The sequence below is a fragment of the Trematosphaeria pertusa genome, assembly GCF_010094035.1.
Source record: "Trematosphaeria pertusa strain CBS 122368 unplaced genomic scaffold BU26scaffold_12, whole genome shotgun sequence".
Lineage (NCBI taxonomy): Eukaryota > Fungi > Ascomycota > Dothideomycetes > Pleosporales > Trematosphaeriaceae > Trematosphaeria > Trematosphaeria pertusa.
Genome location: NW_022987223.1, coordinates 450,583 through 474,778, shown reverse-complemented (window position 1 = coordinate 474,778; position 24,196 = coordinate 450,583). Strand labels below are relative to the sequence as shown.

At 53.4% G+C, this 24,196-nt stretch overlaps 11 protein-coding genes and 1 non-coding gene across 12 annotated transcripts; 9 read left to right on the top strand and 3 right to left on the bottom strand.

Moving 5' to 3' along the window:
- Nucleotides 1-126: 126 nt before the first annotated feature.
- BU26DRAFT_t43 lies at nucleotides 127-200 on the top strand. Its single transcript has one exon. It is a non-coding gene; the product is annotated as a tRNA-Met (tRNA).
- A 1,178-nt stretch (nucleotides 201-1,378) lies between these two features.
- On the top strand, nucleotides 1,379-1,906 carry BU26DRAFT_568023 (uncharacterized protein; the record flags this gene model as incomplete). The annotated part of the gene is made up of 1 exon (XM_033833730.1): nucleotides 1,379-1,906. One exon carries the CDS (start codon nucleotides 1,379-1,381, stop codon nucleotides 1,904-1,906), a length of 528 nt encoding a protein of 175 aa, XP_033680441.1.
- BU26DRAFT_68499 (uncharacterized protein) lies at nucleotides 1,767-3,009 on the top strand. Its single transcript, XM_033836213.1, has one exon. The coding sequence runs from the start codon at nucleotides 1,969-1,971 to the stop codon at nucleotides 2,914-2,916; it is 948 nt and encodes a 315-aa protein (XP_033680440.1). The 5' UTR covers nucleotides 1,767-1,968; the 3' UTR covers nucleotides 2,917-3,009.
- A 3,804-nt stretch (nucleotides 3,010-6,813) lies between these two features.
- On the bottom strand, nucleotides 6,814-10,400 carry BU26DRAFT_553335 (uncharacterized protein). Its single transcript, XM_033832203.1, has 5 exons — nucleotides 9,759-10,400; nucleotides 8,536-9,707; nucleotides 8,156-8,488; nucleotides 7,885-8,108; nucleotides 6,814-7,838 (listed from the first exon to the last, which is right to left on the bottom strand). The coding sequence occupies exons 1-5, from the start codon at nucleotides 10,319-10,321 to the stop codon at nucleotides 6,873-6,875; spliced, it is 3,258 nt and encodes a 1,085-aa protein (XP_033680439.1). The 5' UTR covers nucleotides 10,322-10,400; the 3' UTR covers nucleotides 6,814-6,872.
- Nucleotides 10,401-11,749: 1,349 nt separating this feature from the next.
- Nucleotides 11,750-12,292, bottom strand: BU26DRAFT_568020 (uncharacterized protein; the record flags this gene model as incomplete). Its single annotated transcript, XM_033833729.1, has 1 exon — nucleotides 11,750-12,292. One exon carries the CDS (start codon nucleotides 12,290-12,292, stop codon nucleotides 11,750-11,752), a length of 543 nt encoding a protein of 180 aa, XP_033680438.1.
- A 62-nt stretch (nucleotides 12,293-12,354) lies between these two features.
- On the bottom strand, nucleotides 12,355-13,487 carry BU26DRAFT_521882 (uncharacterized protein). Its single transcript, XM_033829649.1, has one exon. It carries the CDS (start codon nucleotides 13,115-13,117, stop codon nucleotides 12,569-12,571), a length of 549 nt encoding a protein of 182 aa, XP_033680437.1. The 5' UTR covers nucleotides 13,118-13,487; the 3' UTR covers nucleotides 12,355-12,568.
- Nucleotides 13,488-13,552: 65 nt separating this feature from the next.
- On the top strand, nucleotides 13,553-14,564 carry BU26DRAFT_68463 (uncharacterized protein). Its single transcript, XM_033836210.1, has one exon. The coding sequence runs from the start codon at nucleotides 13,645-13,647 to the stop codon at nucleotides 14,398-14,400; it is 756 nt and encodes a 251-aa protein (XP_033680436.1). The 5' UTR covers nucleotides 13,553-13,644; the 3' UTR covers nucleotides 14,401-14,564.
- Nucleotides 14,565-15,363, top strand: BU26DRAFT_68464 (uncharacterized protein). The gene has a single exon (XM_033836211.1). It carries the CDS (start codon nucleotides 14,729-14,731, stop codon nucleotides 15,158-15,160), a length of 432 nt encoding a protein of 143 aa, XP_033680435.1. The 5' UTR covers nucleotides 14,565-14,728; the 3' UTR covers nucleotides 15,161-15,363.
- Nucleotides 15,364-16,183: 820 nt separating this feature from the next.
- On the top strand, nucleotides 16,184-17,316 carry BU26DRAFT_68466 (uncharacterized protein). Its single transcript, XM_033836212.1, has one exon. It carries the CDS (start codon nucleotides 16,513-16,515, stop codon nucleotides 17,239-17,241), a length of 729 nt encoding a protein of 242 aa, XP_033680434.1. The 5' UTR covers nucleotides 16,184-16,512; the 3' UTR covers nucleotides 17,242-17,316.
- A 475-nt stretch (nucleotides 17,317-17,791) lies between these two features.
- BU26DRAFT_568015 (uncharacterized protein) lies at nucleotides 17,792-18,334 on the top strand (the record flags this gene model as incomplete). Its single annotated transcript, XM_033833728.1, has 1 exon — nucleotides 17,792-18,334. One exon carries the CDS (start codon nucleotides 17,792-17,794, stop codon nucleotides 18,332-18,334), a length of 543 nt encoding a protein of 180 aa, XP_033680433.1.
- A 627-nt stretch (nucleotides 18,335-18,961) lies between these two features.
- On the top strand, nucleotides 18,962-20,188 carry BU26DRAFT_553330 (uncharacterized protein; the record flags this gene model as incomplete). Its single annotated transcript, XM_033832202.1, has 3 exons — nucleotides 18,962-19,048; nucleotides 19,213-19,466; nucleotides 19,585-20,188. 3 exons carry the CDS (start codon nucleotides 18,962-18,964, stop codon nucleotides 20,186-20,188), a joined length of 945 nt encoding a protein of 314 aa, XP_033680432.1.
- A 577-nt stretch (nucleotides 20,189-20,765) lies between these two features.
- On the top strand, nucleotides 20,766-23,684 carry BU26DRAFT_508087 (uncharacterized protein; the record flags this gene model as incomplete). Its single annotated transcript, XM_033827054.1, has 2 exons — nucleotides 20,766-21,691; nucleotides 22,424-23,684. 2 exons carry the CDS (start codon nucleotides 20,766-20,768, stop codon nucleotides 23,682-23,684), a joined length of 2,187 nt encoding a protein of 728 aa, XP_033680431.1.
- Nucleotides 23,685-24,196: the final 512 nt, after the last annotated feature.

Below are 24,196 nucleotides of genomic sequence, written 5' to 3'. Positions count from 1 at the left end.
TCAGACATCGCCCCACTCGTGCTACGCCTCAAAGCTAGTATTCTGCGCACAACGCGGCCATGCCTTTTTATTTTATTTCCCTATATATATTACTTAGAACAGAACTCCAATATATCAAATCATCAAGCTGAATGGCGCAGCGGAAGCGCGCCGGGCTCATAACCCGGAGGACAATGGATCGTAAGTTCAAACCACCACCAATACAACAACCAAATCCATGATTACTAATCAAAAATTCCCAGGAAACCATTTTCAGCTAAGATCTTTCTTTTTTTTCTGTGTTTCTCTCTGAGAGAGTTCGAGCTTAGCAGGCTTCATTCTTTTTGCGACTTTAGGCGTTATCGATAGTGCCCCCGCGCTAGCAAGCCTCAGGCACCGCACCGCAGGAAACTCGGACCAGACTCTCACGGTGCGGGGTTCTCCGGATATACGACGTGCGTAACAGCTATCCTAGAGGCCTTCGCAGATGCATACATAGGACCCTGAAATCCGGAGAATTCCCTGCCAGAGATCACGAACACCTCTCCACCACCGATCCGTCCTCACCGCAGACCAACCGCCACTCCGCGTTCGACGGGACAGAATGCCACGCCTTCCAGGATGGATACCCAACCTACAAGATGCAAATAGTTCGCGCCATACGTCGTTTTGTGCTATTCCCATCTTAGTAGGGCTGATGAGGGAGAGACGCTGGTGCCCACTCGAGGGAGCACTCCTTGCTACCAAAGTTCGTGTGCATGCTGCCACCTAGTTTCCCACGGCTACTATCGAATTCTTAGTCCGAGCTGAGGCACCTGAAGCACTTCTGCCTCCACGATACCTACACTACTCCTGAACCTACATCGACTAAGTCTAACATCCACACCGCCGCCAACCCGCAAATTCAGAGGGTTCGCGAGGTATCGGGTGCCCCAAGAGACGCCCTTTCGCACATTACAAGGACGCGTCGACGATGGAGACTGCGTCGCGGTGTCGCGGATCCCTTTTGGACTCACTATGCTGCCACATCACTCTCGGCTCGGTCACTCCATAGCAGCCGAGCCTACTGATTCGAATCGCGAGTCTTCAATAAGTGATGTCGGAAGCGGCGGATCAAGCCACGTTCACGCTGCGTGGGTATGCACGTGGCACGCCACTTTTGCCTTCAACTTTACCTTCAACTTTACCTTTACCTAACTCCCAGCTCTCCCGCTCATACCCCAGCTTCCGGTCGGCACCTCAGCCCCTTCACTAGCTTCTCGAAACCGCCAATGATCTCGCAAGCCGATAGACGATACGGGAGTCATTAACTACTCACGATACCTGACACGCCGCCATGTCCTCGTCTTCCGGCTCTGGAGAACAAGATCAGCAGAAAGAATTTCAGCCGTCGCCGAAGATGCAGAAAATTCTCGACCGATACAAGCAGCCGAGCTCGCCAGCCAGCCCTCGACCAGATGTCGCACAGCTGCAGCGCACGATTACTGAGCTTGTCAGAAAGAACAGCGACTTGGAGGCCGACCTGCGCGTTGCCGTGGATGAATACAGCGAGACTATAGCAGAGAATCAGAAGCTGAAGAAGCATGGCAATGCGCAGCAAGTGCGAGCTGAGAAAGCCGAGAAAGAGCTGGAGACGCTTCGAGCGAGCAAACAGTCTGCCGATGAGCGGGTGTTGGTTGAGCTGATGTATGCCGATGCCTTGAGCCAGAAAGAAGGACAAGCGTTGCTTGATCTGCAATGGGACACAAGGCGGACGGCAGAAGTCGCCGACCTTCGCTATCGGATTACTAGAGAAGTCGTCGAGAACATTCTTCTCCCTGCAGCGCACTACGTTGAGAATCTCAGCATGGAGCGCCTTGCACCTCCAGATCGATTCGCAAATACGAAAAGCAAGCCGGAATCGTCAAGCGCGCCAGCGGTATCCTAAGGCAACTCGCAGAGCAGACCTCCAGTCGCGCCGCCGTTACCGCCAAAGGTGCCAAGAAGAGTATGATCAGACACCTTTTCCATCCTCGAAATGCGCAGGCAGCATTAGATCGGCTACTCAACGCCGACGTCGATGCATCGGTCTTCGTCACCATGTGCATGGCGGACGAGCCACCAGCAGTGGAAGAGAAGTCCGTCGCCGAGATCATGAATGATCCTTTGCGGCTTCTAGTCAGAAATCCGAACAAGGGAATATATCTCAAACTAGAAGCGGCGCGTTACTACAAAAAGCACATGCTGGACATAGTCGCCGGCAGAGAGCAAAAGAGGCTCCAACAGTGTGGCGGCATCTCCGATATTGAAATCGAGCGTCTTCTTCAGCCCTGGAAATTGAATTATATGCTGAACCAAGCTATTTGCTTGGATCCGGCTTTCAAGCTAATGCTTTCGCCTTTGCCAGCGACTGTGCTGAGCGAACAGCTAGGCCGGACTATTCTCGAAGTCGATCTCGGTGATGAACCCTTTTCCGATCACCTTCCATATTCTCTGGGACTCCTTCCCGCGAGTCAGTGGATGAACAACATGGTCCGCATAGCTATTCGCTTAGCTTGCGCTCAGAAGGGCCTTCTGCAACATACTTATGGGCTGACCGTAGCCGATTTGCGTTCGCTCACGGACGAAGTCCTAGGCGCAGCTGTTTTGCGGGCTACAGGACTGGGTTGGGCGATCTTACAATGGTTCAAAACCCCTATCCCGAAGTACATCCTGGCGACAATTCTCGGCAAAGAAGTGGAAGAACTGAAAGAGAGAAGTGGGAGCGGCAAACGAGGCAGAGAGGACCTGCATTCATCAGATGGGGAAAGGCGAGACGAGGCGAAGAAAGCGAGGGTGGAAAATGCGCATGCCGATGAAGACATCCTAGTGGGAGCAAAAGTGAGCATTCATCTGCGAAAGATATGCCAAGGTGTGTGTAATCGCTCGGCGTGGGCTTGCAGGGTCTTTATCTATTAAAATTTAGAATTACTCGGGCGGGCTCCACTTTCACCAGGCACGGTGCTGGTGTCTGAATTTAGAACTGTTCGAGTTAACAGTATCATCTTTTTACTTGAACGGTCCTGCATGTTCTTTCCTTCCACATTCCGCCTTCATTGCAGTGGTGTAGGTATAAAGCACCAGCACTTCCAGCGGCAGCCATCATCCATCAGCATACATTATAAGTGTCTCTTTCCGTGGCCCGGAACGGTGGTGGCACCACCATGACCCACTGTCACTCGTTTTAAAGAATGTATGGGTGATAACATTCACACCGCATGGCTTACCTAGGATTCTCCCATCAAGGTGACAGGTTCCCTTGAAATGCATCTTCTAAAGAGCCGAAAGACACCCAACATGGGTGTTGTGACTTGCAAATTTTAGAGTCTTCAGTCATCAGCAATGTGAAGAAGAAAGAAGGTGGAGGATGTTAGCTGGCTCTTATATATACCTGGGAGAACCGAACACAGATGGGAATGCAGGTGGTCTTTTGCACATAGTCTAGATTACTAAGCCCGGTGGCCTCTAGCGCACTTTACATTCCTGAACTTTCCGAAGTGCGACTCGTGTCGCTCACTCACTGCCAGCTATATTTGCCGCATGTCTCCACTCTGGCGCCCTTTGAGCATGTCCTGGTCTCCAGTCTCTGTCTTACATAGACTGGCTTCGGTGTTGTTTAGGCACGGCCATGAGATCCGAAACGGGGGATCGGATCGCGCATTACGCAGCCTGGAGTCCTTCAGCATGCTTTGGAAACGTCGAACCCACTTTGCTTGGGGAACTGGGGCCATTAGACTGAGCTATACAAAAGCACGGCAAGGTACAAATGATTGTTTCATAAAGACAACCACATAGGTGGACATACGAGCGCGTTTTAGTCGCCCAAGAAGTCCACCATGGCGTAGTCTCGTGTTCGGCTTTACATGCTGGGAAGCGTGCTCATTTGGACGGATGCGGGAGTCGTATATCCAGTCACGGATCGGCAACGCAAGCGAAGAGATAGTGCGAAGCATCGCCCCGCTAACAAACAGAGACGCCATCGATGTCGCCTTATTAAGTTTTGGTTACCCTCTGGCCGGCCTTTCCATTAACAACTCACTAGTAACTTTGGAGACTCCACGCCATGACTGGCATTTTGAAGGGATTCTGGTTACCCGCAGCTGAACAAGCCGCATTGGTTTGTGGTGTCTACGTTTTGTCTCGTAGTGCCGATGTGACATGAGGCTCAGTGCCTCCTGTTGGTCGACGCCTGCTCATACTCGTCCATTAAGGAGGTTGACTGGGGCTTCTGGAGGTCGCTTCACAATGAGAAGACAGTCTCGATAGTTTCATCCTCCTGGAGCTTTGCGAAGACTCTAGAAATGCTTCAACTGAGCTCGATACCTGGTGGCTCGTGGCGCTTCGCTGCTTATACTGAAACTGAGTTCTCGCTTTGAAACTAGCCGCCCTCCGGCATGGAGTGATGTATACTCCACTTTCGACCAAGTAGCAAACAATGATGTGTGGAAGGAATCGTTCTTGCGTATATAGGGAGTCATATATCCACTCTAAGAGAACAACACAGCCCATATGCTTCCATCCAATACTCCCGGAAAATCCGCAGACATGAACGCAGGGAACTCCGATTTTGGAGTCCAGGATCGACACCGCATCCACCCAAGCACTTTCCATACTCCCATCCAGCCCATTCTTTTTTTGTAGATTCAAAAGAAACACGAGCGACTCCAAAGTGTAACAGGAACAGGAGCCCTTTTGCACGAATGAATGCTCCCGTACGACGATAAGTGGCTGCCTCTAGGGTGGGACCGGGCATCGATCGAACATACGAAACCAGCCACATTGATTTTGCACAGCCTTATTGCAGGGCCATCAAACCAGGGCGTGATTTCTGGATCTGAGCTGAAGAAAGCGAAAAAAAGCCATATATGCGGCGTAGCAATCTCTTGGTAACCTTGAAGTTTTTGAAGCCCAATTTTTAAACGTTTCTGAGGAAGAAAAAGAGAAAACTCGAAGCATCGGCATAATCGAAGCATTCTTTTTTGGAGGCCAAGGAACTTCACATAGCATATACGCAGCTTTCCTTTTAGCGAGCGGAAGAAGGGACATATATGGTTCATGTCGGTGCCGAATCAGGAAGAATTTTTTCGCTTTTGGAAGCTCGAGACATGGACATCCAGGCATCCCTTCCGAGAACAAGAAAGTGCTCCGCATGGAAGTAGTGGCTAGCCAATTTTCGACGCACACAGGCGAGCCCACATCATACTACGATTCTGCCGATTTTGGAGCGAAGAGGGCAGTCAGCCATAGCGGCTTGAAGCTCGGGTCTTTAAGCCTCTTCTCTGCAGAGGTGTAAAGGCAGAAACCAGTCGTCCAGAGAGAAGATGCGCTTTACATCCGCACGGAGTTCCATCCCCACATCGGAAGAGTGGCTCAAGCCTTCCATGCATGCCGAATTCTTCTGTTTGGATATCCTCCCTCACGTTCAGAGTCTCAGCAGGCACTGCCCACGCGCTGACTTTGTCGATGTCTTTTGACTTGGGCAGGCGACCGAGCACCATCGAACCGGAGGTATTTGCTCTGGAAGGAAGGGAAGGCTTCCCACATAGCACTAGGCGATCCGATTTTGGAGCGTCCGAGCCGGTCCGACCATGGGCCTGTTGCATTTTGAATTTTAGCGAGGCGGCTGCTGACCCATAAGTCCATATGCTTTGCCCTTTGGAACTGAGCTCTCGAGACGTGCGGAGAAAGAGAGATCCAAGCAAGCTGAGGGGTTTTATATACCCGGCTTTGCGCACAGCCATAGTTCTGATGCTATGGCCTTTGGCCATCGTCGAGCATGTATGTGCAGCGATGGGCATTTGGAGGTTGCTCAATGCATGCGAAGGCTTTCAGACCGCACCGACATAAAAACCTTCTGCGAGCAACTTTGGAACTAGCTAGCCATGCCGGCATCAGCCGGGGGACGACACTCCAGCAAAGCATGCCGGAGAACTCGCGAAGATTCTGGATTCTGGGAGGGACTTTAGATAGCGCGGAAGAGCGCAGGCTGGAACAAAAACATACGGGCCAAGCCTGGTTATTTCTAAAGGGCCAAAGCTCCCAGACATCACAGCCGCCTAGGGGACTTTCGAGAGCACAAACCGCCCAGCCATTTGTGATGTTTTTCGCTCTTTCCAGGCCCAGCCTCCAAGTGAAGCGTAAAGAAGAAAGAAGTCAGACAGGTAGATCAACTTTATATCCTCTCGCCGGACCAAGTCTCCCGGAACGGTCCCCCATAGGCCGGTCTTCGCCGAGTTTCTGACAACGCAAGGCCCCATGATAGGTTTTCGAAGCCGTTTTGTAGAAAGAAGGCGGGGGAAGAAGGTCCAAGCATGTGATTGTTTGTAATTGGTTTCGGATGGCCGAACACTCGGCATGATTTGGTTTTGCTCGGCGTTTTAGGGGGGACGGGAGGCTCAGCCATTCCTTGCTTGGTTGGATTTTAGAGAGCCGAAGACACCCACATGAAATATGGGACCGTATTCTTTTAGTGCCTCGGTTGGTGGTGTGTGGAGAAAGGGAAGACGAACTCCACGGCGATGAGGAAGGTTTATATACCCCTGACGAAGAACGGCGGATGATCAGATGGTCGGCATACAGCGCACGACGAGGGGGAGTGGTGATGATGATGATGCTGCTGCGCACCATCAACTTCCGCACGCATTACCGCCCTACAACTCTATCTTGACGTGCTCCAGGACCTTCCACAGACACTAACCGCAATTCTCAAACTGCGCTGATAGCCTCCACGGTCCGTAATCACGCAATATACCCAAGACTGCAAAGTAAAATAAATAGATACATAGAAACTGGCTAGCAGTCTCTCTAGAAGAAAATGACACTATATACACGACTGGAATACGTAGCGACAGAGAACGAATGAATGCATGACCACACTACCGGCCATATCCATAAGGCCCATCATCCTTCCCCATCCCATCTCTAATCAAGCTCTCGTACTTGACTCTCATCTCCTCGCCGCTCGGCTTGCCGGTCAGCGGGCGGCTGAAGCTCTCTACCGTCTTCCCCCTCTGGTCCTCGCTGGGTCGCGGCGGCGCGTAAGCGATGTATTGGCCTTGTGGTTCGAGCTCGGAAGAGGGCCGGTTCTGAGCATACGTTTGGTCGTTTCGATCGTAGTTCCCCGGGTAGGCAGAAGTAGGCGACTCCACGTAGCCCCCGAGTTTGGGGTTGTACACACGCGGTGATGCGGGGGAGCGTTGAGCCTGCTCAGCCGGATCGACGAAAGGATTGGTACTCATCGACGAAGCGCGACGGTCGGGAACTCCGTCTTCGTCGCCGACCTTGTGCACGTTGCTCGGCCATCCGATCTTACTGTCCTCGCGGCCGAGTAGCTCCGCGGTCTTCCTCTGCTGGAAGGTTGGGCGCTCCCCCGGAGGCGGGCTGTCGAAGCCAAAGGTTCTCATCGTATCGCTTCTCTTCACATCGCCCTTCTCTGCTCCAGGACCACTGCTGTTCCCAGCGCCCTCCTTCTCCTTTTTAGCGATTCGCTGCTCTAGATACACTCTCACACCAAGTAACGCCATCGCACTCATTTGCAGGAAGACGACTACGTTTATGAGGCCGACGACGATGGGTGCCGTAAGCACTGCGTCGACGATGCAGAGCGAGATGGAACGCAGGTCGGAGAAGCCCTGGATGAAGGCAATCATGCCGAAACCGAGTGTCTGCTGGACGAGGAATGCGCTGATGAGGTGGATTTTGTGGGGACCTTTGATGAGCTGAGGGATCTGCTTGAGGCCGAGGAACGCTGATGAGGGCGGCGGTGGTATGGCAGTGCGGAGACGCATAAATGAGGTTATGACTGTTGGCGGGATGATGAGAAGGGCTAGAAGGCCGAATATCTGTCTTTCGTTAGAGGGAGGCCGAAGGAGAGACTATGGGACGTACGCCGTGCGCGGTGCGGAAGTGTTGCGCCTTTCCCATCCCGACGATACCAAAGATCATGCCAAGAAGAGCCGAGGGCGTGAAAACGGCTAGTAGAATTATCTTGCGCCACTTCTTGTTTGATGCTTCGTTGAACGGATGACCAATGAGCTGGGAGAGACGAAAGAGAGCGCCGAGGGCGAGATACGCAGGGAGAGCGTAGAAGAAGGCAAATGTGGTGAGGAGGACTATCCATATTAGCTAGAACCTAAAAAAGCCGCTCGTGGATATTTACCGTGTAGTGCAGTCAATACAATAAAGGGGAGAGACTTCAGTCCATTAACCGTGATCGATCCTTCCTGAATCTGGATCGTGAATTTGTTGCCCTCTGAAGTGATGGAGATCGGTTCCTTCGGCAACGCCGCGAGAGTGGAATTATCCAGCGGTGTTCCACTCCCTTGAATGTTGAGTGTACCACTGTTTTTCAATCCAAGCGCAAGAGAGGCCAGACCGCCAAAGCCCTGGCACGTGATTGCATTAGTGCCCACCTGTAGGACCCCTTGTATGGTCTGGCTGTCGACGGCAAGTGGTGTAGCGTCGGCTCGGCGATTCAAGTGGTTGTATGGGACTGACTGGGATTAGCATCGCGAATTCAACGGGGAGTGAAAGTCTCACCTACTCCACTCTCACTCGTGTCAATGCTGCGCTTGGAGGGCGACAGTAAGGAGCTGTTCTTGAGAAGCTGCGCGATAAGTAAGGTGCCCTCGCCGGAGAGCCCTCTCGCAAACGCCACAGCCGAGCCGTTCACGGAGTCGTCGAATGTAGAGGGCGGCATAGACGGCAAATTCATGGCTAGCTGTGGGGAGAAGTCACCAGCCAGAACTTTCTTGACGCCACCAGCCATAGACAGCGCATTGACGCTGCCTTCCACAAGCCCACGTGCGGCACCTTCGGCAGCCTTCGCTGGGCTGATAGTCTTCGTTAGTCCTTGGGAGGATATGGCGTTCTGGAGGAATGTCGTGCCGCCATTTTGCAACAGAGCCGCGACCAAGCCTTGCGTAAACTGCTCTGCGATCTGCTCTTGCTCGTTGGCGCCTGCGCCGCCCGTCGCAGGACTGGTTACGTTGCCCGCAGCTGTCAGGTTGAGGCCGATGGCTACACCTTCGCCAATGCCCTTCCCAGCCCCGGATGCTAGCGAGACCAGCGCAGTGGAGTCAAGGCTGAAGTTAAGACCCCCACCAAGGCCGAGCTTGCTAAGATCCGCCGACCCAAGAAATGCCTGACTGAGACCCCGGGTGAAGTCGCTGACTGTTCCTGGAACGTCGAGCTGGCTGGGATCGGTTGCTGCTTGTCGTCTCGATAAACTGCTTGTGTTGCCCGCCTTCGCAAGCCCCAGCCCATTGCTCGCGCCCTCACCAAGACCCTGACCCGCGGCCGCCGCAATCTGCGGAATCTGCGCCATAATGTCGCTGCCACCGCCCTGGCCGAGCAGTTGCTGGAAATTGATGCTCCCAGCTATCGGCTCGGAAACCCCCAGTCCAAAATTCTTGGCAATTCCCATAATATCAGAGGCATTTGAGGGCCCAAACTGCTGACTGGTGAGGTTAAGCCCGCTCGCACTTCCCTGCCCAATGCCTTGAGCGAGCGCAAATACCGCCATTCCTACGTCGACGTCGCCGCCAAGGTTCCCCAGAGCCGGCGTGAGCTGACCGGCGAGACCAGATCCAAGGTTTTGTGCAATGAGATTGAGGCCGGTGGGCTGAGAGTTCGAAGACGCGGCAACCTTTGTGGCTATGGCTTGCGCTTGTTCCATGTCGGTGAGGTTGAGACCGGTTTCTGCGCCCATGCTGCAATGGATCAGTGAATAATACAGCAAAAAAGTTCAAGTGAGTACCTACCCAATACCGATACCGAGAAAGTACGCAGGAGTTGCCGCTCCTTCGAGGAGCGAGTTTCCGATCCCAGCGAGGCCCTGCTGAAGAAGGCCACCGAGACCTCCGGTGCCATTTCCACCAAGCGCATTTCCAAGCTCAGATAGCAAACCCCCCTGATCCTGCCCCTGCTGGCCATCCCCACCACCTCCTGTTATTAGGCTTCCCAGATCCTCCAGTAGCCCTCTCTTCCTCCTCTTTTGCACCTGCGTGACTCTCAACCGCGCAACGTCCTCAGTGAGATCCTTCCCAAAACTCTTCACGCCCTCCAACCTATACGAATCCCCATATTTCGTCGACGCCTTCGCGACGGTCTCCGTCAAGGAGAGTATCGCGTGATGTAAGCGGTCATCTTCGTAAAGCGCGTCGATAGTCGTAGGAGAGAGAACGACGTCAAGTGCGTTAGGCGGCCGGCGGCGGAACCCGTCCGATATCCATTCGCTAAACCACAATCCGATCGACGCATACAGAAGGAAAGAAACTGCCAAAAGAGCGACTGGAAGGTGCCAGACCGGTTTCGAAGAAAACATTATAGACGAGGTATCTCAAAGGAAGCGCATAAGAAACATGGGGAAAGTTGTAAGGTGGCCCGCCACGAAAAGGAAGCACTCCACCGGTGGTACGTCTCGTCGGAGAGCAGTCTACCCCACTGATATATTCGAAGCGTCCACCTCTGGTGTTCGAAACTTGCTAGGCGTCATGTTTCCTAGGGTTACGCTACCATGGCCTACGCTTCCTAATTAGGAATGGTGCCCGAGAAATACTGGGTCCCTATTGGAATACGCCCGGGTAGATTCTGCTCAGTATAGAAATGCAAGGGTAGCTGGAGTACTCACAAACTTCGCGACCGGAAGGGGCTCTTTGAGGGCATGTGATGTTCTAAATAAAATGCTGCAAGCTTAGCGAATCAGTGTTTGTTAGTCTGCCAAGAAATGAATAGCGCCTTGAATAATCTACGCGAGATCCAATCAGCCACCACAACGCAGCCAAACTTGAACAACTGAAAACGGAGTCGCAATTTGTAGTTGAAAGGGTCCTGCGAGGCTCGGAAAGGATACCCAGGCAAATACTGAGGTGGTGCGGACGTAGCGGCGGTTAACTTCGGTGATGCGACGTGCATGAAACGCGATTAGGAGCCAATAGCACAGTCGTTCTCGAATGTTTTGGGAACAGCGTGCACGTGCACTGATCGAAAGCAGGTCAGAGGGTGGTACTGGTAAGGAAGCGTGGGTCGGCGAGCGGTAAACCGAATTGAGGCGCTACTATGTGTGCCGGACCCGTGTGGGCACAGATTCGGGCCGCTGTATTGGATGCATTGAAGGGGAGAGCACTCTCTTGCGTAGCAAATTCTTGCAACTTAAGACTTCTTGGCATGCGCATGAGAGAGTTATAAAAAATGAAGAAAACTTATTTTTTGAAGCGAGTATTGTTTTTTAGAAGAGGAAGTATGCTAGATTAAGAAAGATTGCTCTAATGGAGAGAAATTAAGAAGAAAAGAGGCGCGTTGAGATTTGCTGGGGTCTTGGCTTCAATTCTTAAGTTGCAATAATGTACGCAATCACAGAAGTGCGAGTGCGACGACTGTAGGCGGAGAGATGCAAGTATAAAGAAAGTGTAAGGATGAATTAGGGCAGAGACTCACCTATCCTTACGCCTCGTCACATTCAATTTGAGACCGCTCCAGGCAGTCGAGGAATACAATTTCGTATTGAATAGTTCAAAAACCTAAATAATTCAAGCGATCTCAGCGAGGTCATTGCGGCTTCTTAGTCGTCCTTTCTCTATGGTGTCTCTTGCGGTAGGGAATTCTCCGGATCTAAGGGCTCGCCGTACAAGTAAGATTAGCTCGTCCATTGTACGCACCCGCGAAGGCCTCCAGGGTAGCTGTTGCGCACGTCGTTCTATCCGGAAAATTCCACACCGTGAGAGGGTGTGCAAGCTGCAGAGCACTCACCTCACTATCCCCGCTGATCCCTCACCCACTCCTTGAAGCCCTCATAGTCACGTCGATAGCGTCGAGTAGTAGGTTGGACAGCAGGCGGTGGCAACTGCAGCGGTGCCATGCCAGTCATCGGAATAACTACAGGCTCTTCAACGTCGGGTTTCTGTGGCTTCCTCCACGCACGCAGCGTGTCTAAATGCCCCTTCAAGAAAGCCTTATTCTTCTTCTCCTCCGCTTCGCGATTCCGTTGTTCTTCCTCGCGGCGTCGCTCCTCGGCCGTCTTCGGCGGCTTCCATAGCGGCGACGTGTGACGACTGATCCAGAGACGAGCTGACTCTTCCTGTTTGGGCTTGGGCTTGAAGCCCCGGCGCATCCAGTCGTACGTGTTCACCATCCAGGGAGATGGCATGAGGCAGATGCAGAGTAGCGCTGTGATGCCGATGACTATCGCGATGATGTAGCCGATGTGAAGGCTGTTTGAGTGGGTTGACGCTTGGGAATCGTTAATCTTGGAATCTGTGCTGCGAGAAATGTAGTAGGAAGAGACGTGGGGGCGCATAGCGGGTGTAGCGGTAGTGAGATCTGAGGAATGAAGGGAACTGAGAAGAGAATGAACAGGGAATGGAATTAGAATATATGACTACTCTTACATAGCGCCGATGGTTTGTGAGTGCACAGAGAATGAAGAACAAACACCGTGAGCTTGGATTTGACGGAAGGAGAGACGGAACTGGAAATACGGAACAAACATTGTGCGCTTTGGGGATTGAGGGTGTGGAAAGCATGAATCATTGGGGTGGAAAAGCAAACGAACTTGGACGCCAGTCAACTAGGACTACAACTCGTCAAAGTTGATCTCGTCGGAGTATGGGAGCGGCTGCTGCTGTACGAGCGTTGGGAACGGAGCCGGAGCAGGCGCACCCTCAGCACCTCCAGCCTTCTCGGCCTCCTTCTTCGCAAGCCAGGCCTTCTTGCGCTCGGCGCGGATCTCCCGTCTTTTCTGAAGCTTCTCAAGCTTCTTAGGAGAGAGCTCCTTTTCCTTCTTCTTCTCGTTCTTTGGGGCATCGCGCGTGATGCGGGTCTCGAGAGCCTTCGCATCCTTGCCTTTGCCGCGAATGCTGAGCAGACGAACGATCATCTCGTCGATTTGCTGGTCGTTGAAGCCGGGGACTCCGGCATCTCCGTGCTTCTTGTGGGAGACCTTCTGAGAGGCGGCACGAGAATGCTTCTTGCTCTGCTGGGGAGCCTCAGCGGCCTTCTTTTGCCGGGCGAACTCGCGCTTCTCAGCGCGGGAGAAGCGAGGTTTCTGGTTCTGCTGCTGAGATTCACCAGCGTAGGCGGCCTCGGTGCTGGTGACGACGGTAGCGATGGGCTGAGCGTTCATTGTGCAGGTGTTCAGATGTTGAAAAAGAGAATATTGCAATGGTATGATCAGAAATAGTGGATGTTCAGCGACAGGATGCCGAAGTGATCAAGGGGATATATCGGTGGGAACTGTGCGCAGTAGGCCATAAAAAGCCAGGAGCACTGTCTCAAAGAATTCCCCCTTGTGAAAGAAAAGTAGAAGAACACGAAAGGCCGCTTTGAGGTCTTCTTTCGTGGCCGTATAGTGCCGCGTCCTTTGTTAGTTCAATGGACTTTAGTATTGTTGTTGTGACGAGAAGAGGAGTACCATTCCGGGAGTATAGTCCTCAGTATCCGGCGCGAGCTTTTGTCAGGTTGAAGTGTGGTGGCACCAGTGGAGCTGGAGGAAGGCGTGCGCGGGAGATGACTTTGCGGAAAAGTTCCGGCTTGGCGTGAATGCACCTGATGCCCGCGACGTTCACATGCGAGCCACCGACTCGACGTCAGCGAACATAATGCCATCACCGCGCCTCCACCATCTCTCCCGTATGCTTCGGTTTCCTCGAGATGAGCCTCCTCACAAGCCCTCTCTACCTGCTCGGGCCGCCTCTTCTCCTCCTCGTCTCGGTCCCTCTCGCCGTCTTCGCCTTTCTCACCACCACCCTCGCCGTATCGCTTCTCGCGGTCCGCGTCTCGGTCGTCTACGTCGAGCTCGGCGTCGCGCTCCTCCATGCGTACCTCTTCCCCGAACCGCCTAAACCACTGCCAAAACGGCCTCCACCGCCTCCGAGTTCCCCTCCGCGTTTCCGGAATCGACATGGCAGCGCGGCGAGCAGCGCCTCCTCCCAAGACACGGCCGTGCCCGCTGCGCGACTCCACAACAAGGCTGGATCTTTCGCCAACCTCTATGATACATCCATGACTCGCGACTTTGAAGGTGTGGGCGGATGGAGAGAACCCGGCGATGACGATGAAGAGGCGTTGTGGATGGGCATGAACTCGCGGTTGGAGCTGCCGGCAGCCCTGCCGACGAGGCATCAGAGGAGACATACTGGCGAGAGTCAGAGGTGGAGCTGGAGCCCGGAGGCGCTGAGGATGAGTCCTATGCAGAGCCGGTCCAGGACGCCCACCCAGACCGCCCAGACCGCACCCAGCGGAGGCGACTACTTCCCACCTCAACCGGCCGTGCGACCATTGAGCACCGCGTCCGAACTTGCGAAGAGCGCACATAGGCGGAAGACTAGCGTGGGCGGAAGTAGCTCGTCCAGCGTTGGGTCGAGCTCAAGGCAGACCACCATCGCCATCAAGGAGGCCGGCGAATGATGCTCTCGTCATAGCCGTATAAATGAGCATGGCTACCCATTCTCGGCACCCGCGAGTGGCCAACATGACCACGCCGTCGCATTGTGCGCGTAGATGACATGGCGGCCAGCAAGCGTCCACCTGCCGACAACCGGCCCTCGTGTGTGCAATATACACGCTTGGTGTTTGCACAAGGGATACAGGAACGCTCATTGAGAGCTTTTCGACGGGTACAAATACCATTCGTGCCTTATTCCAGCGCCCTGCAGCCAGCCCACGGCCTGTAGATCCTACAATCGTTTCTTCTGCAGGTCGGCCGCTATTTGTTTCCGATTTCCACTCACTCATTATGGAAACGGCGAACACTACTGAGGCTTCCTCTTCGAAGCGTGTCAATCTTGGCGCCGTTGGCATTGCTAGCATCTTTGCTGCTTTGGTGGTCTCCATTCTGGCCCTTTGGCTCATTGTAGAATATCGGAAGAAGTGCAATCGCCCTCGAACCCTCATTCCACTTCATCTTGGGCATGCGGCGGTACCCATCCAGTTGACGACCCCTCGACGACCACCGCCTGTTGTTGTCCATCATAGCAACACGCAGCTTCACATCCACTCTAGCAGAGAAATTTCTTCTCACGCTAACGTGAGCACCGAAAGCATCGACACTCTCCCAGTTTACGATGAGCCTCCACCGCCATATGTGATCCTCATGGACGGTAGTGATCCTTGCCCTAGCCCCGATCAGGCACTCGCCCGCGACGGCACTGCCCGATATCACGCTTAAATCCGTAGTAGGTGGGATGTGAGGTTATCGCAATAATCGACTCCTCAATGTGGCTTTCGCTATGTGGCTTATCAGCACTTCAGCTCATAACGCCTGTCAAGACTGAAATGAAACCTTTGCTCAACATTCCTGCGCCGCTACCCGTAGCGAACGTCCACCCATAGCTGTCAAAAATCGCTACTACACCAAGAAATTTCTCCGAACTGTGCACAATCAGAACACCCACTGTTCCCCGTCCTTCCCCCCGCAAATCTTCAAATCGGACGAAACAATAGTCCTCCTGGGTACCTTCGACACACCGCGAAGGAAACGACCCAAAACAGCCAAAGACCACCCACCTCTGCACTATAGCGCTTACTAATATCCGAGCTCATCTTAAACATGGATTCCTACGCCGCTGAGCCGAATGGCCTCTACTCTCCGCACGAATCACGGACTCATTTCCCAAAACCTTCGCGGTTGGCTTCGCTGTGGGTTTTCTCGTCGCGCTCCCGTGGGTCATCACCATTTCGCCGTGAACCGCCGGAACCGCCGCAGCGTCGACATCGAGCTTGCTGATTGCCCGAGAGACTCTACACTCCGTCGTCACGGATATGAAGATGTCATCGCTCGTCCTGGCGACGCTCATATAGGGTATCGAGAGAGTGTGGATACGCTGCCGAGATGTAAGCGATCGCCGGCGTACGAGGTGTAAGATGAGGGAGCACAGGGTAGATGGCGGACGACAGCGTTGAGAACGCTTCTTCGCAATGAGTTGGGAAATGTGACAGTCAGGTATACAATTTTTGTTTACTGCATGGTTCTATCGGTCGCAACGTGTGCGGCGTGTGCGGTACGTCTCTCATGCAATCTCCACCAGAATCAACGCACCCCATGCACTAGTATTATGCTAAATAAATGGCCAGTGAAAGTGACCCGTTTCAAGTCTTTACTCCTTGAAGGCCCCAGGTTAGGTTTTCCACATCCAGTCAACTCCCACCTCGAGATGTGGTAAATGTGCGGTGCAACCTTCACCCGTACGGCGCTTTGATATTATGCTCAAGCGCTTATGGCACCTTGAATACATTTAGGATGAGGCACCCCCCTCTGCCCTGACATATAATATCACCTTGGACTCCTCCGGGATTTCTTGCTATTGTATTGGTATGAACGAAAATAAACTACGTCACCGAGACCTGCAAACGTGGTGAAACAATTATGGGCGTCACATGGACGGAGTCCTCACTCAATCGCACCGCCCGCAAAGGATACAAAAGAGCCTGCTCTATAAGCACTTCAGGTCACTCAGAACAACCTAGAGACAACCGACTACTTCGTTCGTTTTCGGGGAGCTGACTGTCACTCGTTTCGTCATGCCGCTCTTTCCACCAATTACGACCTTTCCGGCTCTCGCTATTCGAAAGATTCAGGAGAAGACTATGGAGGTTTTCGAGGCGCCAACAGCTCAGGCACCCAACTCTCCCAATCGAGCTTCTGCCGTCCTCGCTCTCGGATGCGTCATCGGCGGCTGCTTGCTTCTGGTCGTGATCGTGGTCATCACAGCGTCCATCAACCGTGCCCGTCGAGCGCAGCTGACTCTACCCATGGGGGAGACATCTATCGAGGTCTCCGCAGACGACGTCGAATTGGACGGCCACCACGTGTACTATCACCCGATGCCTCTTCCTCGAGCCCGGTCCGTCCCCGCTGATACAGCCCTGCTCCACATCCACACCGGCGAGTTCTTCTCCAACCGGCGCCCCGTCACTCGACCCGTCACGCCAGAAGACCTCGCCGGCTTTCACCCCACTGGTGGTCTCTACGCAACGGTTCCTATCCCGCTGCAGCAACAGATCTATCTGGAGTCTCGGGGCCATGTCGTGGTACCGCCGCCATTGGCTCATGCACCCGCTGACGTCGTTGCTGCGTGTGGGCGAGGCATCCGAGCTATCCATCGCCGGCATGCTGTTTGGCATCCTCGAGTTGTCTCGCAGCAGCGCAATGCGAGCGTTGATACACTGCCTCGGTATGAGTCGCCGCCGCCGGAGTATGAGGAGGAGATGGATCTTACGGATGCGGATGTGCCCGTGGTACCTAGATAGACAAAGCGCTGCGCGGCTCTCCGTCGTTACGAATCTTTCACGCCATAGGCGGGAGTAGGAGCTTGCGATGCAGCATTCATTCTTTACAACTTATGGCTAGCCTATTGCGAGTAACTTTGCTTCTCTTTTATCCCCTTGAGGCCGGTTATTTACGGGCCGGACCGCAATGGCCCTTTAGGCGACTGCATGTGAATTATGATTAGAACGGTGCTAAGACGAATGCATGAAATACTTCCAAAATAAAACGAATAAGTCAAAATCTTGCTTTTCCTTTTGTTCTTCTAGTGATTGCCACATGACGCTCTTCGATCTGTGATGCGGATCACTCTCCGCCGGGTCTTCAAGGACGCTCCTCCTCAGCCCCCTTAAACTGTCTTTCAACACAGCTTCCTCTTTGTGTGTTCACAATGCATCCTTTGTCCCTTACCTCCTTTCCATAAATAGCTCTTATAAAACGCCTCGACCGATGTAACCGCTGACATTAGAACACCCAATCCAAGATCAACGCCATCCCATCGTCTGGTATTCGTGGCCCCTCCAATCCCCCAACATGGCATCTACCCACCCCACAGCAGCAGCATCTGCAACTTTTACGCCCACCCTAAAACAATCCAACGTCACCCCCAAGGGCCTCCCACCAAAAGTAACCCTCATCCTTGCCATCACGCTCCCATGCATCGTCATCTTAGCCGTAGTAATGGGCATCGTGCACTGCATCCTCAAGCGGCACCGGAAGAAGCTCGAAACCAATCGTTGCGAGGACGCCGAAGCACAAATGCCAGTGGCAGTCGCGCCTCCGCAACGGAGCCCACGATTGCCGAACATTACTGTCGATACGGCGGTTCCTTACCAGGCTAGTGTGGCGTTCCCTCCTCCGCAACCCCAGCTGCTTTCCCCCGCACATGCGCTGGGCAGTCAGAATGGTGTGCAGGCTAGGACTGCGCGGTTAGCTGGGGCTACATCTCCTGTTAGTCCGCTCGACGCGATGCAATATCAGCCTAGTGCGAGCCCGCTTAGTCCGATTTCGGCGCATGATCGGTTGCCGGTGCAGCTTTATGATCCGGTGGCGCGGCGGACGATCTACCTTGGCTGAGCGAGAGATAATAGTAGTGTATAATATAACTTGCGCAACTTCTTATAGACGATATGACGGATTTGAGAAGCGCCAGTTGCGCGAGTGAGTAAAGAATGCCGATATTCACTATGCATCATCGCCTCTACGCCGTACCTTGGAGGCCTCCAGCCTTCCGTATTCTTAGCTCGCAGCTCCCTCTTGCACCACGATCTTACGTCATGTCTCACGTCTTTGTCCCATTGTCAAAGTATTAAACCAGTCTCACAACATGTGCTCCTTAATCTTTGTTCTCCACCTTCCTGAAGATATATATTCCCCGGTCTTGGCTTTTCTCCTCCCGCATACCTTTTCCCCTACATTTCCTACATTTCCTACCTATTGTTAAAAATGACGGAATCTTCTGTATACGTCGGCATTGCTATCCCGACAGCGCTCCTCTTTCTGCTTGTCGTTGGCATTTCTCTGTATGCCTGCTATCGCCGAAAGCGAAACGGGCCAACTCGCAGCTTTAGCGCATCGTCGAACGGCACCCAAGTTAAACCACGGCACTTCCAGCCGTTCTCTACCGCACAACCGCAACATGATCCAGAGGCGGGGCCTCAGGAGACTTGAAACACCACACAGCTGCGCTCACTTCATCTACCTATGCGTCTACGCGAGTCAACGGATCAGGGAAGCGTAGACCGCTCTACGATCGGTAAGCGCGATGAGCGGGGACGCGAGATGCCCGTCGTGAGCTTACGGGAGCTGCCGAGGGCTGCGCGTCCGAAGCGTAGAGTCTTCGGCGACGGCTAAGGACACGCAATAGTTGATTCCTGTGCTTCGAGCACCTGGAAATTCTCGCATTAGGTAAGCACCGTGGCCATAAGCACAAAATAGACTAATCACGTATCAAGATCCTTCGCTCCGGAATGTGGAATGTGATCACGATCTCGCTTGTCAAGATGCCGCACCCCGACAACGTGGAATGCACCGAATATGTTTTCAGTCTTTATACGCCTGACACTTCCTCACCACCCATGCATACGTTCCCGCGTCTGATATCGCTGCATTGTGCACATCCGACATCTGAAGATACTGGCATCGTAATCCCGCTATTCGTTCACAACACCGCTATACCTCATCGGCATGCGATGATATATATTCATCCGTAAGTTTGGATATCTTGCTCGCTATTCTTTCTCAACTACCCTGAAGCGGAGCTGACAGGAGTAATAGGATATGCGTTTCACGTCCGTTCTCGCTTTTGCGATCTTGGCTGCTGGCAGCCTCGCGACATCGACCACCGCCCCCGCATCTGCTATGACGACTACGGTCCTGGAGACCCAGGTTGTCACTGTCACTCCGACGGTGATCCTTGCGGCGCGTCAGGACGGCCAGTGGACACCTGACGCGGGCCAGTGGAGTGCACCAGTGTGGACACCAGAGGCCCAGTCGTCGTGGGTTCCGACACCGTCGAGCGGGAACACATGGGCGGCTCCATCCTACACCGCCATCGCTTCTGCAGCTCCTTCCGCCTCTCCAGCTGCGCAGCCAGAGAAGTATCGCGCGACGGACACAAAGGAAGGTTGGGCAATCGCTTCGGCAATCGGTGGATCTTTGGTTGGTGTTGGCTTCCTCGGCTTGATTGCCTCAATCATCCTGCGCGTTAAGACTGGGCACTGGCCTGCTTGCTGCTACTGCTGCGGTGGACGCCGATGTGCGGCAAAAGGCTATGGCGACATCGAAGCCAGCCAACCTAGCGCACCGGAGATGGTGGCACGGCACCCAGCTGCGCCCGGAGGCTACTATCACCCTCGTCAGCCGTCCGGTACGCCGGCTCATCCTCCGCGGACTCCGCAGCCTAACAAACGCATCTTCCATGCGTACTAAGGAAGCGAAATTCGGGGATCCGTGGAGGGTAGTCGGAGGGTAGCTGCTGAGAAGTTATGTAGGAGTCCGCGGTGCAGGTACCGCGATTAAGAAATAAAATCGTTTTATGCAAATTACTCCACTGGTTCCCTGCTTGTGAGTCGCTACAACTTCCTATTCCTGTTTCACTTCGGTATTCGCTAAACGGTGTGACTTCGAAATTCGTAGATTACGATAGTAGTCGGAACCTATTCACCGATCACGACAATAGAAAGTGCACACAATCGTCGCTCACATCCTCCGCGATAACACCAAATATTGCTGTCCTTCCAGAATAATCAATCAGGCTCTTCGTCTACCTTTCCCTTTCGACTAATGTAGCTATTTGCGAATGCGCATTGTATTCACTAATGGTAATCCTCCGTCACTTCATATACTCCCTAAGCATTGTGCGCGGACATAATAGCAACTGCAGCCTATATTCACTTACAACGAGGTGCTTGACGTGGCACATGCGACTACATATTCACATCCAATCATTTCTGTCTCTCCATATACACAGTTTGCATTCTCCAAACACAACCACAACTGCTTCCAAATGCTCGGCAAGCAAGCCACTATCTTCGCACTTCTTTCCACGATCATCGGTCTCACAAGCGCTGCGCTAGCCGTTATGACAACGGTAGTAAGTCCACAACCTACCGAACCGACAGCACCGTTTACGATGGACCCTTCGCTCATCCGACGCCAGTGGCAGTGGCCATCGGTTACAGCCTCTGCACCTGCATGGACGCAGCCTGCCTGGACTCCAGGAGCCCAACCAACCTGGGCCCCAGAAACGCAATGGGCTCAGCCCTCCTCAGTCCCCTCGTCAATTCCCGCCCCTTCGGTATCCCCACTGCCAACCACAAATGCGCAAGCCCACAACAACTTCTCCGACGGACGATCTATGAGCCTAGCCTGGCTAGCCATCCCGGTAATCGTCGTCTTCCTAGCTCTCTTAGGCGCCGCATGGCACTGCTACCAGAAGAAGCGGCACGGCATGGACCCATGGAAATGCTGCCGTCGGACGAAGAAGTCAAAACCGCACGGGGACCTCGAACGAGGGCTAACTGAGAAGGAATCCCCAGTCGCTCTCTCCGGTGCCGGTCACCACTACCCCCATCGCCCGTTAGACGAACTCTGGGAGCCACCAAAACGCGTCACCCGAGCTGCGACTTCACCAACAGGCTCAAGACAATGGTACCAAGCGAATCATTCCAGGGATAAGCCTCTCCCGCCTCTTCCAGCTGCCTCGCCAGCTGCCCGAAACTTCAGCGTCCCGGCGCGACCAGTCCTTGATAGAGCTCCGGCCACGACCCAGTTCACCATCCCTAGGAAGCCGGTACCCGTGGCTCCAGCGCAGCGCTACAGGTCGCATCGCGCGGCGGTGGTCAATGGTCCGGCAGAGCCTGAGCCGCTTCCGTGGGAGGAGATCAACCGCGACACGGAGAACTGGGTGAATAGTGGGGCGGGCGTGAATAGGTATGACTCTATTGATGGCCGGCGTGGGGTGTAGGACTGCTGAGTTCTGGCCGCAGAGCATTGGTGAGGGCGTTTGGAGCAGGAGGAATGGGTTATGGCGCTCTTGAGTATTGTGTGGCTTTCTCCGTCGTTTGCGCCCTTGAGAAATATAGTTTGTTGAATGCATTTGGCATTCACTAGGTAGAATATTCAATGCCACTTTCTACTATGAGTGAATCCGTTATTTACATGATTTTACTAGTCTTCTTGATTTTCGCTCTCCGCTTCTTCTGTGTTCTATTCCTGTCGGACGGGCGCACGAGTACATTGTAGGGCGCACACGTCATACCGTCGCGATCAGAATTACGCGTGCACAACCTGCCTATTTGTGGACACTTCACAAAGGCTCGGTCACGAGATGCGTCTCAGCAAGTAGATTCGTAGAATCTCCATGACGATTCCACGTCCTCCCTCACACAAGCTTTTAGAAAAAGACGCCACTTCGCGATCTATTGAAGTGACTCATCTCAAGTCCAAGTCTCACATTTATGCCATACCTTTGTTGGATGCCACGCATTGTCTAAGTTTCGCATGTGAAGAAGACAGTCTGTGAATGAACAATGCGTATCCGATCTAGGACCTTTCTATTTTCACCTTTCTCTTCCAGGCTTGGCCTCTAAACCATCGCGAAGAACAACCACCAAACACCGCGCATTTCGGATTTACTTTGAGAATGCTTCATATTATCGGTAGGAGCTCGTCTGGCTTCACCTGGCCTATGGATGGCTCAGACACACATGCGCCATCGCAGCCTCGCAGGTTAAGACCCTCGATGCGACCGAATTCGACTCGCACAAAGACACACCCCTCATCCGCCATCCGGCATGCAACTCTCTCGCAGTCTGCGCCCTCAGACACCAAAACGCACCCTTCAGAACCAGGTCGCCACTCAGCAGCGTATGTGCTGGATATTCCCACGGCGACACGACATCGGCAACCTTTCAACGGATTTCCGGCCTTTGAATCGCCGGCATCCTCGAGCCCACAGCAGGCAGAAGCCACAGTTCGCAGTGCAAAAGGTGACCCATTACCAGCTACTCAACTTCTAGGAGGTCATCGTTTCTTTGTCATTGCATCCACACAGCCGTCGCAGTTTCCCTGGCCAACCGCGCAAGATGCTTCACAGCCAGTGGTCACCATGTCCTTTGTCTATGTCGCGCCGTCAATGGAAACGTCACCGATCTCAACACCTCCGTTTGAGACAGCTATATCAGTTGCATCAACGGACTTCATCCTCCCGGAGACTACCTCACGAACTCAAATACCACCTCCTTCTACTTTACAAACGTCCCCCACTCCCGTCCCCACCCGCGCGGTAACGAGCGACGTACCTCCCAGCCCTACCCTTATGGAAGGCCCCAACAAGCCCGAGCAAGGCAACCGCACTGTCCCCATCGCCGTTGGCACTGTTTGTGGCAGTCTCATCCTATTTCTCCTCGCCATCTATGCGATTATGCACTGGCGGAAGCGCCGTCCTTCTGTGAATGAAGAAGAACCCTCTTCTTTCATAGATCCTAAGCATGATACGTGGCGCGCTAGTGGTGGCTTAAGGAGGTATACAAGTTGCAGCAACACTAACACAGCAACACCGGACAGCGTGGAGCGGGAAAAGATGCAGACTACTACATCATTGAGTTGGGTGGATTGGGTACAGAGCACGGGAATAGTGCCGGGCGCGGCGAGAAGGTGGTTTGGGGTTTTGAAGAAGTCTTCTCGAGTGATGCAAGAGACAGAGATCTCGGAAGAAGCGGAGACACAAGGTAGGCCGGCCAGCCGGAATTCTCGGTCTGTCTTTCCCTTGGCAGATTTCGACACTGGTCAGCCTCATGCTACACATGAGGAAGACGGGCGTGTTTCGCCTCCTAGCTCATCGGAGCGGAACCCTATGCGCCATTTGGCTCCGGGTCAGAAATATTGGCCTGGGTTTGGTACGAACGCATCTCATGAGAATTAGGATTAGGCACGTTATAGTTCGTTACCAGAATACAAAATCGCCGCTCCCAGACGCAACTTGAGAATAATATTACTACTATCATTCTACCAATTATCCAGTTCGACCAAATCGTGAACACCGACGCGGAAACCGCACAATAATATTAGTAACTCCATCCGGGAGTCCTGTAACTTATATGTATAGCCCGTTTTTGTCGCAAACGCGCTCTCTGGTGGCGTCCTGATGCAAATTATGCGTGCATTCACATGATCACGTGGTACCCCTTTCACCTCTTGGCACTATGCCTCAGGACATTCACAGTCAGTCACAAACGAAGAGCAAACAAAGTCTCAAACGCGCAACGTAAGCGTTTACTTCATTCAACCAGCGTGCCCGAAACAAAGCCGTTGTCTCACTCCCCCACTCTTTGTCTCTCTTTATTCCTTTATCTCTAGCCCTCTCCCACAACGGCATCCCCATCACCACCCAACTTCGCATCCGCGCCTCTCGTTTCCCCACTATGCTCATATCTT

Excerpts from the sequence above, each read along its gene's own strand:
- BU26DRAFT_68464 (XM_033836211.1), top strand. The coding sequence starts at position 14,729 with ATGGAAACGGCGAACACTACTGAGGCTTCCTCTTCGAAGCGTGTCAAT.
- BU26DRAFT_68463 (XM_033836210.1), top strand. The coding sequence starts at position 13,645 with ATGAGCCTCCTCACAAGCCCTCTCTACCTGCTCGGGCCGCCTCTTCTC.
- BU26DRAFT_68466 (XM_033836212.1), top strand. The coding sequence starts at position 16,513 with ATGCCGCTCTTTCCACCAATTACGACCTTTCCGGCTCTCGCTATTCGA.
- BU26DRAFT_68499 (XM_033836213.1), top strand. The coding sequence starts at position 1,969 with ATGATCAGACACCTTTTCCATCCTCGAAATGCGCAGGCAGCATTAGAT.
- BU26DRAFT_553335 (XM_033832203.1), bottom strand. The coding sequence starts at position 10,321 with ATGTTTTCTTCGAAACCGGTCTGGCACCTTCCAGTCGCTCTTTTGGCA. Across the intron at positions 8,489-8,535 it reads CACGAGTGAGAGTGGAGTAG|TCCCATACAACCACTTGAAT; the intron begins GTGAGACTTTCA and ends AATCCCAGTCAG. Across the intron at positions 7,839-7,884 it reads ACTTCCGCACCGCGCACGGC|ATATTCGGCCTTCTAGCCCT; the intron begins GTACGTCCCATA and ends AACGAAAGACAG.
- BU26DRAFT_521882 (XM_033829649.1), bottom strand. The coding sequence starts at position 13,117 with ATGAACGCTCAGCCCATCGCTACCGTCGTCACCAGCACCGAGGCCGCC.